Source organism: Paramacrobiotus metropolitanus, unplaced genomic scaffold (genome assembly GCF_019649055.1).
Source record: "Paramacrobiotus metropolitanus isolate TYO unplaced genomic scaffold, Prichtersi_v1.0 Parri_scaffold0000004, whole genome shotgun sequence".
Lineage (NCBI taxonomy): Eukaryota > Metazoa > Tardigrada > Eutardigrada > Parachela > Macrobiotidae > Paramacrobiotus > Paramacrobiotus metropolitanus.
Window position 1 is genome coordinate 2,683,493 of NW_026570224.1, and position 13,444 is coordinate 2,696,936.

Genomic DNA, 13,444 nt, shown 5'->3' on the forward strand with positions numbered 1-13,444 from the left:
GTCCTCTAATTTTTGAGAGGTATTAATGAGCGTTAAGCGCAACCGAATAGAATATGACGACTAATTTTGACACGAGCTCAGGAGGTGAAGTGAAACATCCACAGTTTCTACATGGTTGAATAAAAAAGGCAACCACGAGGCTCCAGGAGTATAATCAGCATTATACTTCTATTAAAACTAAAAAGTCTCGATAAATTAGTGCCGCTACAGCAACATTGTCACCTGCATGATGACGTAATTTATGTATTAACGTAGTCCTTTGCAGACTTACTCCTCAAGTTGACCAACTGTAATATCCAGAACGTTTATAGCTGTACATAAGGGTAATCAACCGGCACAACAAACCGTCGGTATGTGACACAAAATGATCGCTTTCCATTATTTTTGGATCGATTCCACTTTCCCATGTTAAAACTTCTTAAGTATTCCGAAAGAAATGTCTTTTTTAGAGCATCGTTGCCACTTCCTAGTTCCCACTTCCCAGTAATAAGAATTACGTAAACTTTCATCTGTATTACGTGCGTAATGTATAATTTTGCCGTCAGATTAATACAGATAAGCACTTTAAATGTACTCTCTGCGCAAGAATCGTACAGGAATAAGAACAGAACGATGTCCCAAGTGAACATCAAGAGCTACGTAGCTATATATAAGCGAATAGACATGTGCCCGGTAATCAGCTCAAATTAAACCAAATTAACTCAATTAAACGCATCTTCCAGGTCTGGTATGCTACATAAATGCAACTCATTTATGCTTGCGGCGTTGCGGGTGTATCGTCGGCGACCTGTCGGGAGATTCTGAGCTGGTTTCAGCCAATGACATCAGCGTGTGCGGATTAGTAAGTAACGCTGTTCCCGAAAGGTAGTCTCGGAATTGCAACGGAATAGGCTCAGTTTACGCCTATATCGTAGTTGTCGAAGTTGAGAAAAATGCTTTAAAATACGTTTGATTGCTTGCTTGCTTGATCGTTGCTGAGAAAGCATTTGACAGCGATTCCTACGTTCGGCCGATGGTCACCCTTAACATAAGTCGTGACCAAGCTATTGATTTAAAGATTTCTCGATTGCAGTAATATCTACTACGTATACGGTAGTAATTTCAAGTTTGTAATGTTTGTAATGTTAATAATTTTTCTCCAAACTGTAATTGAAGGCAATATATATTAACTTATTAAGAAACAACTTTCTGTAAAAAAAACGGATCCGATCATACTTAAAAAAAAATTGCAGAACGTGGTGTCCATGGTGTTCGCGTGTTGAAATTTGCCGGATTGCAACACTATAATTTTGATCATAAAATGAAATTAATAATTTCATTTTATGATCAAAACGATCAAGCTTATACCGCAGTGATTTACTGCTTTTCTAAGCCGAAGTGTAGAAACTTTTCTGACCACCCAATGCTACTATAATTATAGCAAGGCTTATTAAAATTAGTTTGACAATGTTAATTAATACGTACCGTTGGACTACTGATAATAATAATCTTTAATCGCGGTATTAAAGATAATAATTTATTAAGTACTGTATATAGGTAATTATGTTGTGGTAAAGCAGAGCGCAGTCTGGTATCTTTATACTTCATAGTGTTGTGAGTACAGCGTGTGATGTGGCCTGCAGCATGCTTATTGCGTACACGTGTGCTTTAGGAATATAGAAGACCAGCAAGAAACAGGTTTTTCTGGAAGGTTTTGTAATCCTAGAAATATTTTTGTCTTTCGCGGTTTCACCATATCGTTCTTGTGACTCGGCACTGTCGGCAGTGTAATATCTTTCCTAACTCACGGTAATTTCCTGTAGGCTGTACCGCCTGTACGGCATTGTCTATTTCTGTAATGTAAAATAATAGTTTCGTTCTATACTTCTACTTCTATGTGAATAATGATAACTTGCATTTACTGGAGGATAATAAGACAGTCGAAAGCGATAAGTCAGATATGCAAACGCTATCTTTGGAACCTGTCGTATACTTACTGCAGTGGTGATCTCATGCACAATACACATCGTTGGCAGGGAATCCTTGAAGCACTGCAGCTGGTTTGCTGAGTTAACGTGAAGGATAGATGCATAGTTGGAGATCCCTATGCCCTCACATTACTGTAGACTGTTTAGTAAGTTCTACGATCTATTCTATTCGCATCTATTCTGTGTCCTATAGTTGCTGGACAACTCCGCTGATTCTGCGCTAGTGGAAGGGGAATATCAATGTTTCTTGAGATCCAGCACGCGATTCACGATTGTAATACCTTCTGGGGACCATCTCACCATCAGCTAAATCTAACTAATTGAGAATCTACAGCTGCGATTTCCTGGCTGCTAACTGGGCTTTCATTTGTGATTAGCTCGCTCATTATCCTTTTGCATTTGCCACATGCAACTACTGGGTTTCTTTGCTTTTCGGGGATTCGTATGATTAGCAGCTGCTTCAAGCCACGTTTCTTTCCTTCGCCACGGTCCGTGCACAGCAACCATGGAAAGTTTGTACAATGCTCGGAATCCAGCAGTAAAGCGCTTATTTCGGGAAGCTCAGGAACTGCGTCAAAATCCCGATGAAGATTTCAACGCTGAACCTCTCAAGGACAATCTCTTTGAATGGCACTTTACCATACGTGGGCCATCCGACACATCGTTTGAAAATGGGCTGTACCATGGTAAGTAATGAGTTGACGTCGATATTTGTAAGTCCTGCCGTCCTGTATAATGAATACTGGAGTACACAGACATCTGTTGTCGTTGCGAACTTGATTGTTACGGTAATGGTGACCGTGAATAGATCATAAAAACGATTTTGCGTAAAGCGAAAATTTGAGAATTTGAAACATTGTGGCTTTGTGCATAGGCCGAATTATTTTGCCACCTGATTACCCGATGAAGCCTCCCAACATTATCATCTTGACGCCTAACGGACGCTTCGAGACCAACACCAAAATTTGTTTAAGCATTTCTGGATATCACCCCGAAACATGGCAGCCTTCTTGGTCTATTAGAACCGCTTTGAAAGCTTTGATTGGTAATGCGGCTTGAATTACTCAGTCAGATGCTATCCGTTTTTTATACTGCTTTATTTGTTAATTGTAATTTTCGACAAAAATTAGGTTGCGTTGCAGTGTCCTAAAAGGGACGCCTCCTATAACTGCTCCCATAAATTTAAAACAATAATTGTAATATAAATATTAAAATTTGAAGAATTTTGGCTTTAGGATTCGTATCCGCGCAAAAAATGCTTTTAGCACCGATTGCTGTGTCATTTTGGTGTTACCTAGTTTAATTGGAATTTCTGTGCTTACACAGGCTTCATGCCCACGCCGGGAAACGGGGCTATTGGTTCGCTGGATTTGCCCGACTCTCATCGGCGACAGTTGGCAATAGCTTCACGGAACTGGAAATGTCCTGAGTGTCAGACAGCCAATTGTGACTTGTTGGTGTCCTGCTCCACAAGCGGTAACACATCCACTCCGACGCCCACACCCACTGATACTGTGGATGGATTTAATCCGTTTTCTGTTTTGGCACCGCGAGCGGACACCTCTGGTACAAAAACTTTTGTCAAGAGAAAGTCAAGAGAAATGAAATATTCAAAGAAATAAAAAAATATACGAAAATAGGTTTTGAAACCCCACTTTGTTTGTACAGTGTAACTCAGAAAATGGTAGTTCAGGATTATTTCGCATAGAACTGGCGCCGAGCTGTGTATAATGTCATATAGCTTACAGTTAAGAAAGCATCAGTTTTTTTACTTAATTAATTTCCTTTTTTTCAGCTTCTGCTGAATCATTGACGCCATCCATTACTAGTGAGCCAGTGAAAGCTTCTGGAGACATTGTGGATGACCCCTCCTTTGCGCCATTAGCCCGTCCCCGGGCCAGCTCTTTGCAGAGCCGACCCGGTCAAGGCAGTGGGAAACGTGCACATTTCGCAACGGAGCTGGTGAAGTCCACAACTTTTAACAGTAGTGACCCGCCTTCTGAAGCCTATGTGTTTCCACCACGGTCCCCTCTGGCACAGTCAACTTCCGAGCCAGTTGTTGCACAGTCGTCGGCATCGTTTCTAGAAGCAACGACGCCATCGTCCCCACCACGCGCCGTGCAGAGCGATCTAACTGAAATGCGAGAAAGACAGGCAAAAATTCTGCAGGAGCGTAGGAGAGTCTTGCGGGAGCGTTTAGCTACGACGGAACGCGAGCCGGAGACAGGAGAGCAACCTTCTGCTGCTGGAGCATTCGGTGTCACTGATCCACAACGACTGGAACGTATTGTGCAAGGACTGAGACAAATTGTTTTGTTTATTATGGTGTGCCTGATGATAATTATACTGCGGCGTGTTATGATGGTTTTGGAAGACGATAGCTTTGCTGAATTGTGATAAATTTACCGTTTTTGAGATTTCCATGCCAGAATGGTCATTGCTTTGGTTACTCACGGACCACGGTCATCATATGGATTTGCGTAGTTTTAATTTTACAGTCTTTTATTGAATGTCCCCGGTGATGGTTGATTTTGTGAGAATTCGCGGTCGTTTACTGTTTTCTGGATTAAATTTGGTACAGTGTGCATAGTTTTCGATTTGCCTGTTGTTGGATTTGGATTTATCCGATTTGGCAATTGGTTAACAAATTTAAGTGAACAAAGTCCGGCTGTTTGCTTCAGCGAAATGCCTGAATTATTAATTTTTGTGGACGGAATCATCAGATTTTGATTTTGGTTGTTGAGAAATAACCGGACTTCGTATTTAATATAAACGATATACGCGTCTGAGAAACTCAAAAATAATTTTAGCTGACCGCTGAATTTTCCGACTGGCCTTTTTCTAGATTCAATGTTTTGTTGTAGCAGTCAGAAAAACCATAAATATTATTAATGGTAAGTAAATATTTTTTATTATAGCCAGTGTATGTGCGGCTGTATTAAAGTGCAAAGTAAAGTACGTACGTTCTATGTATGTTATTTATACGAGTATCGATTTTCCGGGTTCATTTGCTATAAACACAGTTTCGATCAAACAGGTTTCTCATGTATTGCGTAGCGACAATTTACTATTTGACAGTGCGTTAAATATTTTGTTCCCGTGTACGTCTGTTGTGTTGTCATATGTTTCGTAGTGCGCATACAGACCCATGTGGTGCAGTAATTGGGCTTTGAGAGCGAAGCACGAACCAGCATTATAAGGAAATTCCTCCCATTTATCTGAGAATTTGTTGCTTATGGAGTTGTGGATGTAAATTTGGAGTGGATTATAATCTACTGTTTCAATCATGTCTTACGCATATTTATTCAAATATATTATTATTGGAGATACGGGTAAGAATTACAAAAGTTCCGTTTCGTTTGTTTTGGTATCCTTATGGCACTTCCAAAGCGCGACCTGTTAGCATTTGCATATCGTTGTATTCTATGACTTATTACTGTTAGATTCGCTACTATCTAAGTACATAATCTGCAGTCTCCAGCAAAAATCCAGACTTTTCAATGCTTTTTCATTTATTTTGTTGTATATCTTACACTCATTGATCCTACAGTGTAAACTGGGAAGACCAGGAATGTATCCCGTCATTTACGATCTTAGATCAGCACTTAGTCACCCATGAAACTGCAGATAAGGGTGACATTTGTCTGAACAGCTGCTAATGTTCAGTGGGGTTGAATTTGATGGTTTGTTATGGGAAGAGTCAGGAAGACGTATTTTCGCAATGCTAACATGAAAATCGGAGTCGATTTTATACTGAACCTGTCAATAAAAGTAATGTGCTGTTTTAAAGCAGACTCAGTACAGGTCAAAAACGACTTAAATTACCTGTGCATTAATTTATTGATTATGTAGTGATGATAACGCATCTTTTTGTTTCTTATGTTAAATCATTTACAATTTAACAGTTACTTTTATTAATTTTGTTCATAGTTCCAGTTCAAAATTCGCAACAGTATTGTGATCTGAGCAAATTTAATATCATGGTGATGACTGAAGTATTTACAGTAATTTACTGTTTCTCAGTTAATTATATTACAGTCAATTATATTACATCAAATCATACTGTATACTGTTATGATTTGATGATTTGCATGAGATGAGTTGCGATAAATCTTTAAGCATCATGTGAAAAATTATTTTCTCATTTCAAGCTAGCTTTCCCGGTTAATTTATTTTGGTTATGTCCTATTTCCCCTGCAGCTTTACGGGTTGCGAACCGGCCGACACACCTTTTCTGACACCCCATGTTTATGAAATTATTGTCATTAATATTTTTATGTAATGCATTGCATTTATTAAGTACTTAGATTATTTCTGTCTTACTTTTTGTTATTAAATATACATAAGGTAGTGCTGTATAACATTTTGCTCTTGGATTGTGGAGCAGTTTGTTAATGATGTCTTATTCATCCTTATACAGGTGTCGGAAAATCATGCCTTCTACTTCAGTTTACGGACAAGCGTTTCCAGCCCGTTCATGATCTCACAATTGGTAAAATTTGTTACGTAATATCTCTGCTTAGGATGGAACTGCTTTGCTTGAAAAAAGTGTATACTAAATCTGGAGCTTCTTTTGTTTTGCACCGCGTGTAATGAAGTGATCTGAACGTAAACTGATCCAATCTGTAGGAGTGGAGTTTGGCGCTCGCATGATAACTATTGCCGGGAAGCAGATTAAATTGCAGATCTGGGATACTGCTGGACAAGAATCTTTTCGTTCCATAACGCGATCATATTATCGCGGCGCTGCTGGCGCTCTTCTCGTCTACGACATTACCAGGTATTGTAGTTTTGCATAATATGGTAATCGTGATAATACGAAGTAATCACCTCGTAATAATAATGATGCGAATGGTGTGAGAATCCTGAAAATCAATAGCTACTAATTCTAGTATATATTCCAGACAGTTCAGAATTCCTTAGTACACACTACACAGGCAGAATGTCGTTTGCAAAATTGTAACTACATTACTGTCATTACATTACTACTCGTGCTTTACTCGTGATAGACTTTGTCGAGAACGGGCGCATACGAAGGCTGCATGTTTTCCTGTGCAAAACACTAATGGTTTCCGGGTGCACATGTTTGTTTTGTTTGTCATGCATTGTCGTATTATTAGTCAACCGACGCATGTTCAGTTAGCAATCCGCATAACCAATAGGCGTTATTAAATTTTTGGTGGCTGTTTGGGTGTTTGAGGTTATATATTTATTTTTAAAAGGCGAAGTCGTAAATTGAGCGAATCGATGTGACCGCGTAATCAATTGACAGCATAATTGTACGAGTATTTACTCTATATTTTGATCCGCACGAATAAAACTCGACTTTTATTCTCGATGTAAAAAAATGTGATTGATATGGGATAGTTGGAAATTACTTATTAATTTGTATTGATATACCTTTTGACCTTTTGTTCCTTTCAAGTCTGTTTATACTATCGGATTCAGATATGCGAATATGGATAAGTAATTTAATGACCTAGACGGACAAGAGAGTAGGTGTGAGACCACCTTTTATATGGAAATAATTTTAGACGTGATACGTTTGATCATTTGACGAATTGGCTGGAGGATGCTCGCCAACATTCCAGTTCAAATATGGTCATTATGCTGATCGGTAACAAATGCGATTTGGAGTCGAGGCGGGAAGTTAAACGTGAGGAGGGTGAGGCGTTCGCACGAGAACATGGCATGATATTTATGGAGGCATCAGCTAAAACTGCCCAGAATGTGGAAGAGGTACTTATTATTACAGTTTGTGCTAATTAATGGAAGGTTTAAAAACGTTTTCGTTTTGTAAATTTTTTGCAAATGAAAGATGTGACGGATATTAAGCGCATTTATATTAATTTTTATAAGGACACAACACATAACTGTAATCAGTGCGCTCGACATTTTTCGATAAAGATATGATTAATTTTTCAAATGCCTTAATTGATCCCTTCTTGAATGGGTTCCCTTATCTGTAGTGCACTTTGTAATTTGGAATGGTTGAAAAGTTTTTTTTGCTGCATTTTATTAGGTTTTATGGTAGCGTCTTGGTGAACTGTTGTTCGTACTTATTGTGTTATGCTATTGTTTTAGGCGTTTATCAATACCGCCAAAGAAATTTATGACAAAATTCAGGAAGGAGTTTTCGATATTCAGAACGAGGTACAACATTTTAGTTTACAGATGTGTCAAAAATAATTTAGAATGCTGCAGTAATCCACAGTATTGCATACGATACGAAATTTTCACTGTTCGCGGTTGACACCTAGGCCAATGGAATAAAACTGGGACCTGAACATGCTACATCCGGTGTTGGAGGTACATGGCACGAAACATTAATGTATTTTGTTGTGCATTTGTAACACCTTTTTAATTGGGAATAGGTGGAGCAGCTGGCGCTCGAGGAGCTGGACCTACGCAGTCTGGCGGCTGTTGCTGAGGATGACAAAGGACATCAATGCCGGGAACGGCATTAGCAGCACTTGGTGGGAGATTGCTGACATTCACTGAACAGAAGCCCTTGAACACAGGTCCCGTTGTCGAAATTTTGGGTTCTCCTTTTTAGTCACGTGAGCTATGTTTATTTCTGATTAGACTCTTTCTGTTAATTATTTTGTATTAATCCTTAGCCGAGTTGCCGCCGTGCGCTTTTTGATTTGGATGTACGTTTTATTTTAGTTCGATTTTTCTTTCGTCTGTGTCAGAGATGAATGTTTTTGCCAACATTCTTATGTTTTTAATCCTTCTTACATGCCGAATTTCATGTGCTTGGTGTTTATCGGTGCGCGGTTTTTGAGTTTTGTGGGTCGTCCTCCGGATTTTCCGACACCTGTTCGTGTTGCTGGCAGTTTTATAACGAGCACTCAAATTGACGATGATCTCCCTCAATCTTATAATGTTTGTTTTGTCCTCGCAACTTCAGAGTTCAGGCTACTCTAGAGCATCGTCTTTTGATGTATTGCTGGCGTGAATAAACACAGTAACAAGAATGAAATCTTTTTTCTATGACAAGCTTAACTGCTTAAGCTCAATTTTACGGTTCATCCCGCCAGTCAGAAAGTCGAAGCAACAGTTGTTTTTTTTATTTTATATGGATAAATTCCCAGACATACAACAAAGATGAGCCGCTTCCTGTAAGCATGTGCAATCGTGAAAAAATAGCAGAGGACAACCCAGGATATCTTCCGAAAATAATCTAATGCAAACCGCCGAATGATTATAGTACATAAGATTCAATTACGGGGAATTAGTAACTGTTAAGAAATGAGATTTGCCGTTTGCGCACAAACGGAAACCAAACACTCCCTCCTGCAATGTCTGGATAAAACCATAAGATTATTAACAAGTAAAAAATTTTCCGGCACATCAGAATGGTAATGTACTAATGTATGCAAGAGTCGTTAAGGCGAAACTGGGCCGGCCGGATCACTTAAAATGATGAGATTATCAGCAACGACGGTAGCGATAGTCCGCATATTGCCCGTTTCGGGATCCTTGACGTTTCCATAGTTCAGAACTCCAGTGACGTAGACGCGATGGCCTTTCTTACAGATACGAAACACAGTTTCCCGCAATCCTGGCCTGAAAATAGCGATACGATGCCACATCGTTTTCTGCATGATAGCACCCGTTGTATCGCGGAAATTCTCATGGGTCGCCACCGAAAACAGCAGAACCGGATTCTCCTCAGTTCCTCGCATCTGCGGGTCTCCTCCAACACGGCCCATCAGAGTTACCAGGTTGACCGTTCTTTCCAGTCGTTCCAAGTGTGATACGTCCTGGGGTCCAGAGGCACCGCCAAAGTGCGCTTTAGTGTTGAAACTCGGCTGAGATTTAGGCTTGCTTGGCTCTTCTTCGTCATCCAGCACACTGGTCGGAGTTCCTGCTTGGAAAGGATTACTACTGGTTGTGAAATGCCGAGTATTATCGTCTTTCACGTTCCAGATTCGTGGAGTCCCACTCGAACCCAACGAGGAGATCGCTGTGATCCTTACTGCGGGAGCTCTCAACAGACCAACGGCCGCGAAAGCGCAACGCGCAGCCATTTATTCGCAAGCTGGAAAAACGCGGAAGCGATCTAGCATGAAAGGATCAACAGAAACTGCATTAGAAGTTCACTTCGTTCTCCTTCGTCGTACCGTTCGAAATTTTAAATATTGTAATGATGGCAGTGCAATCAGTAAAAATTTGAAAACGGTAAAAATTTTCTTTAACGCGGGCCCCCCATAAACAGCGCGAGGTGGCAGCTACTGTGTGAATAGTCAGCTGGATTTTACTGTAATGTACTTACTGTAATATCCGGCGACTTACTGTAATATCCGGCGATTTCGCAATCGCGCTTAAAATAATTTCACCAGTCTAGTACAGAACAATAGGTCCTGCAGACAAATACATATGATATTTATGTATTTTTGTAGTGCTTAAAACGTTTAATGTTCCCCTATCTAGCCGTAAAAAAACGACAGAGTTTTTGATTTTTCCGTTTACTTTGGAGACTAAGGCGACGACTTCCTGTACGCGACTTCCTTACGCGACTAAAAACAGTACGCGACTTCCTTAGCGCATTCTCCTGTCACAGTTTTGTTGAAGACTTCCAAAATCCAAAGCTTCCGTGGGTTTTGCTACTTTTGCTGCAAAAGTTTTGTAGCGTCCCAAACTGATTAAGAATTAAAGATCGTGTGATGGTCATGGATCGCAGTCTGTGGAATCCATTCCGAGATCCTTCTACTCCTGGAATTGTTGGCAATCTGGGCAATGAAGTTACACCTCGTGTGCATCACAGTCTCCATTCTTCGTACAGGTTTGTTGCAGCGGCGGAGTTCCTTACAGGCTATCAGCTTATTGATTTATGGAACTGTTGGCTGTGTTACAGATTTGCTTGAAAAAATAGATTTCGGTAATAAATACTGCATCATTACTACATTGTTTATCGAGCTTATATATACCCGTATAATCCGTATTAGGTGGAAATTAAAGGTAATGAACTTGTATTTCTCGTCTGATTCTGGAATCAATGCATTGTAAATTTGTCCTGGAAAAGTCTCGACTCTCGAAAGTGTCTAACATCTGTTACGAAAAGCCCAGTAATTTTTATGTTTTTTTTCTCGCAGGTTATTGCTGTGCTTGAACTTGTAAACTATATAATCGTGAATCGTCAGTCATCTATTTTGCAGAGGAGGAAGGCCTGCAAGAACAGTTATGGGAAAGTTTGGTCCTTCATCTGTTGCTCCTCCTCACCACAGCGCACAGATGAGGGCTCCCAGTTCCTTCCATGTCAGTCATCAGCCGTATCCCGTTCCCTTTCAGCCGAATTTTTTCAGTCACCGGCCACGAGGCATGATGCCGCTTCGAGGAGGATTCGCGCCTTCTCCAATGCGGGGAAGGGTTAGTGGCTTTAGTTGTATAAATTGGACTGAAATAATATTTCCTTAGTACTTGTAGCATGTACCGAGTACATTTACCCTGGTAGTGCAGGAAATTACTCTAAAATTTGGGGTTTGATTCCAGAGCAATATTAATGTGTATCTAAACTTCTTAGGGTGGTCAGCAGAGATTTTTGTCATACCATTCTAATTCCGGAAATCGTTTTCGAGGTCCGCAGCCGTTTCGGTCTGCAGGCAGCGCAATATTTTGTGATGTGTGTGAGAAGGATTTCCGGAGTAGGGCCCAATTTGACGAGCATATGGGTAAACATCTGAAGGTTAGTGGAATTTGTGAGCTGTGATCTGGTCTTCTTCCGGCAACATTTTTTCTGAAATTTTATATTTCAGTGTCCAAAGTGCGATTTTGTTGGAGTGTTTGAATCCGTGGAAGTTCATTTTGAAATCGTAAGTAAATCTTTTAGTAATTCGAAATTTGGTGTTCTTACTTTACCTTTTGCACATTTTGCGAAATTCTGTGGGGATAGAGAGCATTTTACTAATTTGCTAGAAGCGCTTTGATAAGTACGTACTTACGAAAGTAAGTACGAGTCATGAGTAGTTATTTTACTCGATAGTTTAACTTCGCTACGATTTCACTGATGTCGAATTTTTATGTTTGAACAGATATGTTTTTAGGTGCACCTGTCTGCCTTGGTCAATAAAAACAAACCAGAAGAAACGCCCGAGGATTTGAAAAGATGGCGCGAAGAGCGAGCACGGTAGCGAGTTGTAATTTTATCTGAATATTTTCCGTTTTACTCCTAACTTCTCCTAATATTCAGTTTTGGATGGCTGTATTCAATGTAGGAGATATCCGCGTGTCATGAAGTGCGCACAGAGTGCCTCTCGTGCCCCTGCTTTAATTGCACATGCTTCCTCGGATGTAGGAGAACTTAGTGATGGAGAGATTGGTATGCTTCCTCACAAGAATTTCGCATCCATAAAAACACTTCCTGGTAGATTTGTTTTTATATTTGTTTTTTGCTTTGTCGATGCTTTTTTTGTAGATGACTCGGAGGTGAAAGACCAAGAAGCACCGTCTAGCCTCAACGGTTTGGCTAGTTTGTCCACGTATCTGGATTCAGAATCTGATTCCGAGCCACCGGAAGAGCTCCCCGCAAAATTCGGTAAAATTACACCCTGAATCCATACGGCGTCCAGCGGGTACAATGTGTCAGAACCTTGAAGCGCATGAATTCATGATTATTACTTATTAGGATTTGCTTATTTTGAAATCCTCTTTCACACAATAGCGTATTGTGAGCTGCCTTTGTACTTAATAATTGTATAGCTATTCTACGGCAGGAATTGCATAAATGCAAAATGTTATATTTCTTTATATAACTGAAATCTAAAATTTGTATGTGATGTTTTACCATAGTTTTATTATCAGAGAAAAGAGCGGATCCGCCTGTATCGTGTAACCTTGTACCTGTTGCCGCGCCCATAGATGTGGAAGGTGATGTGCGTAGCCAGTTACAGCGATATATCGGTGTTCCTAAACGACTACCCAAAGTCAAAGCGGAATTTTCGACGTTTTTATCTGAACATGGTGTGCCCATGAGGAAACCACGTACTTTGTTTGAAAAGGTAACCGAATTCGAATATTTACGTTGTTTTCAGATGAACATTTATATCTGTGGCAGTGGTATGCTTATAAAGCTTGATTTTGTTTTGCAGCTAGTTTTAAAGGATCTTCAGACAGAGAACGATCAGATTCTCCAGTGTATTGCTCATTTGTGCAACAAGCATTAGCAGAGTGACGGGAAGATAATTTGCTGACCATGAGCCCTTGAATTTGTTGAATCTGTTCGAGAATTTTGATCGTGAATAGCTTTTGTGTGCATAGTTGAACATTTTCGATGTGTGATTACTGTGCTTATACTGAAGTATACGCAAATCGTTTTTAAATGTTGCCTTTGCGGCTGTGCCATGGGAATAATTCCGTTATGACGACCTTCTGTTTTTTGCAGACAGTGAAGGAATATCGAGTACAATACCTGATTGTCGTACCCAAAAATGAACTCACAGTACTATACCAAACAATACCACAATAAACAAACA

At 40.0% G+C, this 13,444-nt stretch overlaps 4 protein-coding genes across 5 annotated transcripts; 3 read left to right on the forward strand and 1 right to left on the reverse strand.

The window, feature by feature from the left end:
* Positions 1–1,610: 1,610 nt before the first annotated feature.
* Positions 1,611–4,552, forward strand: LOC129601857 (uncharacterized). 2 transcript variants are annotated; one of them, XM_055500767.1, is made up of 5 exons: positions 1,611–1,788; positions 2,161–2,653; positions 2,842–3,012; positions 3,294–3,533; positions 3,763–4,552. In XM_055500767.1, exons 2-5 carry the CDS (start codon positions 2,473–2,475, stop codon positions 4,362–4,364), a joined length of 1,194 nt encoding a protein of 397 aa, XP_055356742.1. In that variant the 5' UTR covers positions 1,611–1,788; positions 2,161–2,472; the 3' UTR covers positions 4,365–4,552. The 2 variants fall into 2 exon arrangements, with proteins under 2 accessions (XP_055356742.1, XP_055356748.1); XM_055500773.1 differs by lacking the exon at positions 1,611–1,788 and adding an exon at positions 1,817–1,834.
* A 558-nt stretch (positions 4,553–5,110) lies between these two features.
* On the forward strand, positions 5,111–8,826 carry LOC129601734 (ras-related protein Rab-2A). The gene is made up of 7 exons (XM_055500610.1): positions 5,111–5,299; positions 6,388–6,459; positions 6,597–6,747; positions 7,502–7,706; positions 8,052–8,120; positions 8,228–8,276; positions 8,342–8,826. Exons 1-7 carry the CDS (start codon positions 5,254–5,256, stop codon positions 8,395–8,397), a joined length of 648 nt encoding a protein of 215 aa, XP_055356585.1. The 5' UTR covers positions 5,111–5,253; the 3' UTR covers positions 8,398–8,826.
* A 198-nt stretch (positions 8,827–9,024) lies between these two features.
* On the reverse strand, positions 9,025–10,169 carry LOC129601743 (single-stranded DNA-binding protein, mitochondrial-like). The gene has a single exon (XM_055500620.1). It carries the CDS (start codon positions 10,001–10,003, stop codon positions 9,359–9,361), a length of 645 nt encoding a protein of 214 aa, XP_055356595.1. The 5' UTR covers positions 10,004–10,169; the 3' UTR covers positions 9,025–9,358.
* Positions 10,170–10,290: 121 nt separating this feature from the next.
* LOC129602774 (FMR1-interacting protein NUFIP1-like) lies at positions 10,291–13,371 on the forward strand. Its single transcript, XM_055501924.1, has 9 exons — positions 10,291–10,758; positions 11,132–11,342; positions 11,497–11,658; positions 11,729–11,785; positions 12,017–12,099; positions 12,188–12,291; positions 12,388–12,507; positions 12,774–12,970; positions 13,061–13,371. Exons 1-9 carry the CDS (start codon positions 10,640–10,642, stop codon positions 13,133–13,135), a joined length of 1,128 nt encoding a protein of 375 aa, XP_055357899.1. The 5' UTR covers positions 10,291–10,639; the 3' UTR covers positions 13,136–13,371.
* The last annotated feature ends 73 nt before the right edge of the window (positions 13,372–13,444 follow it).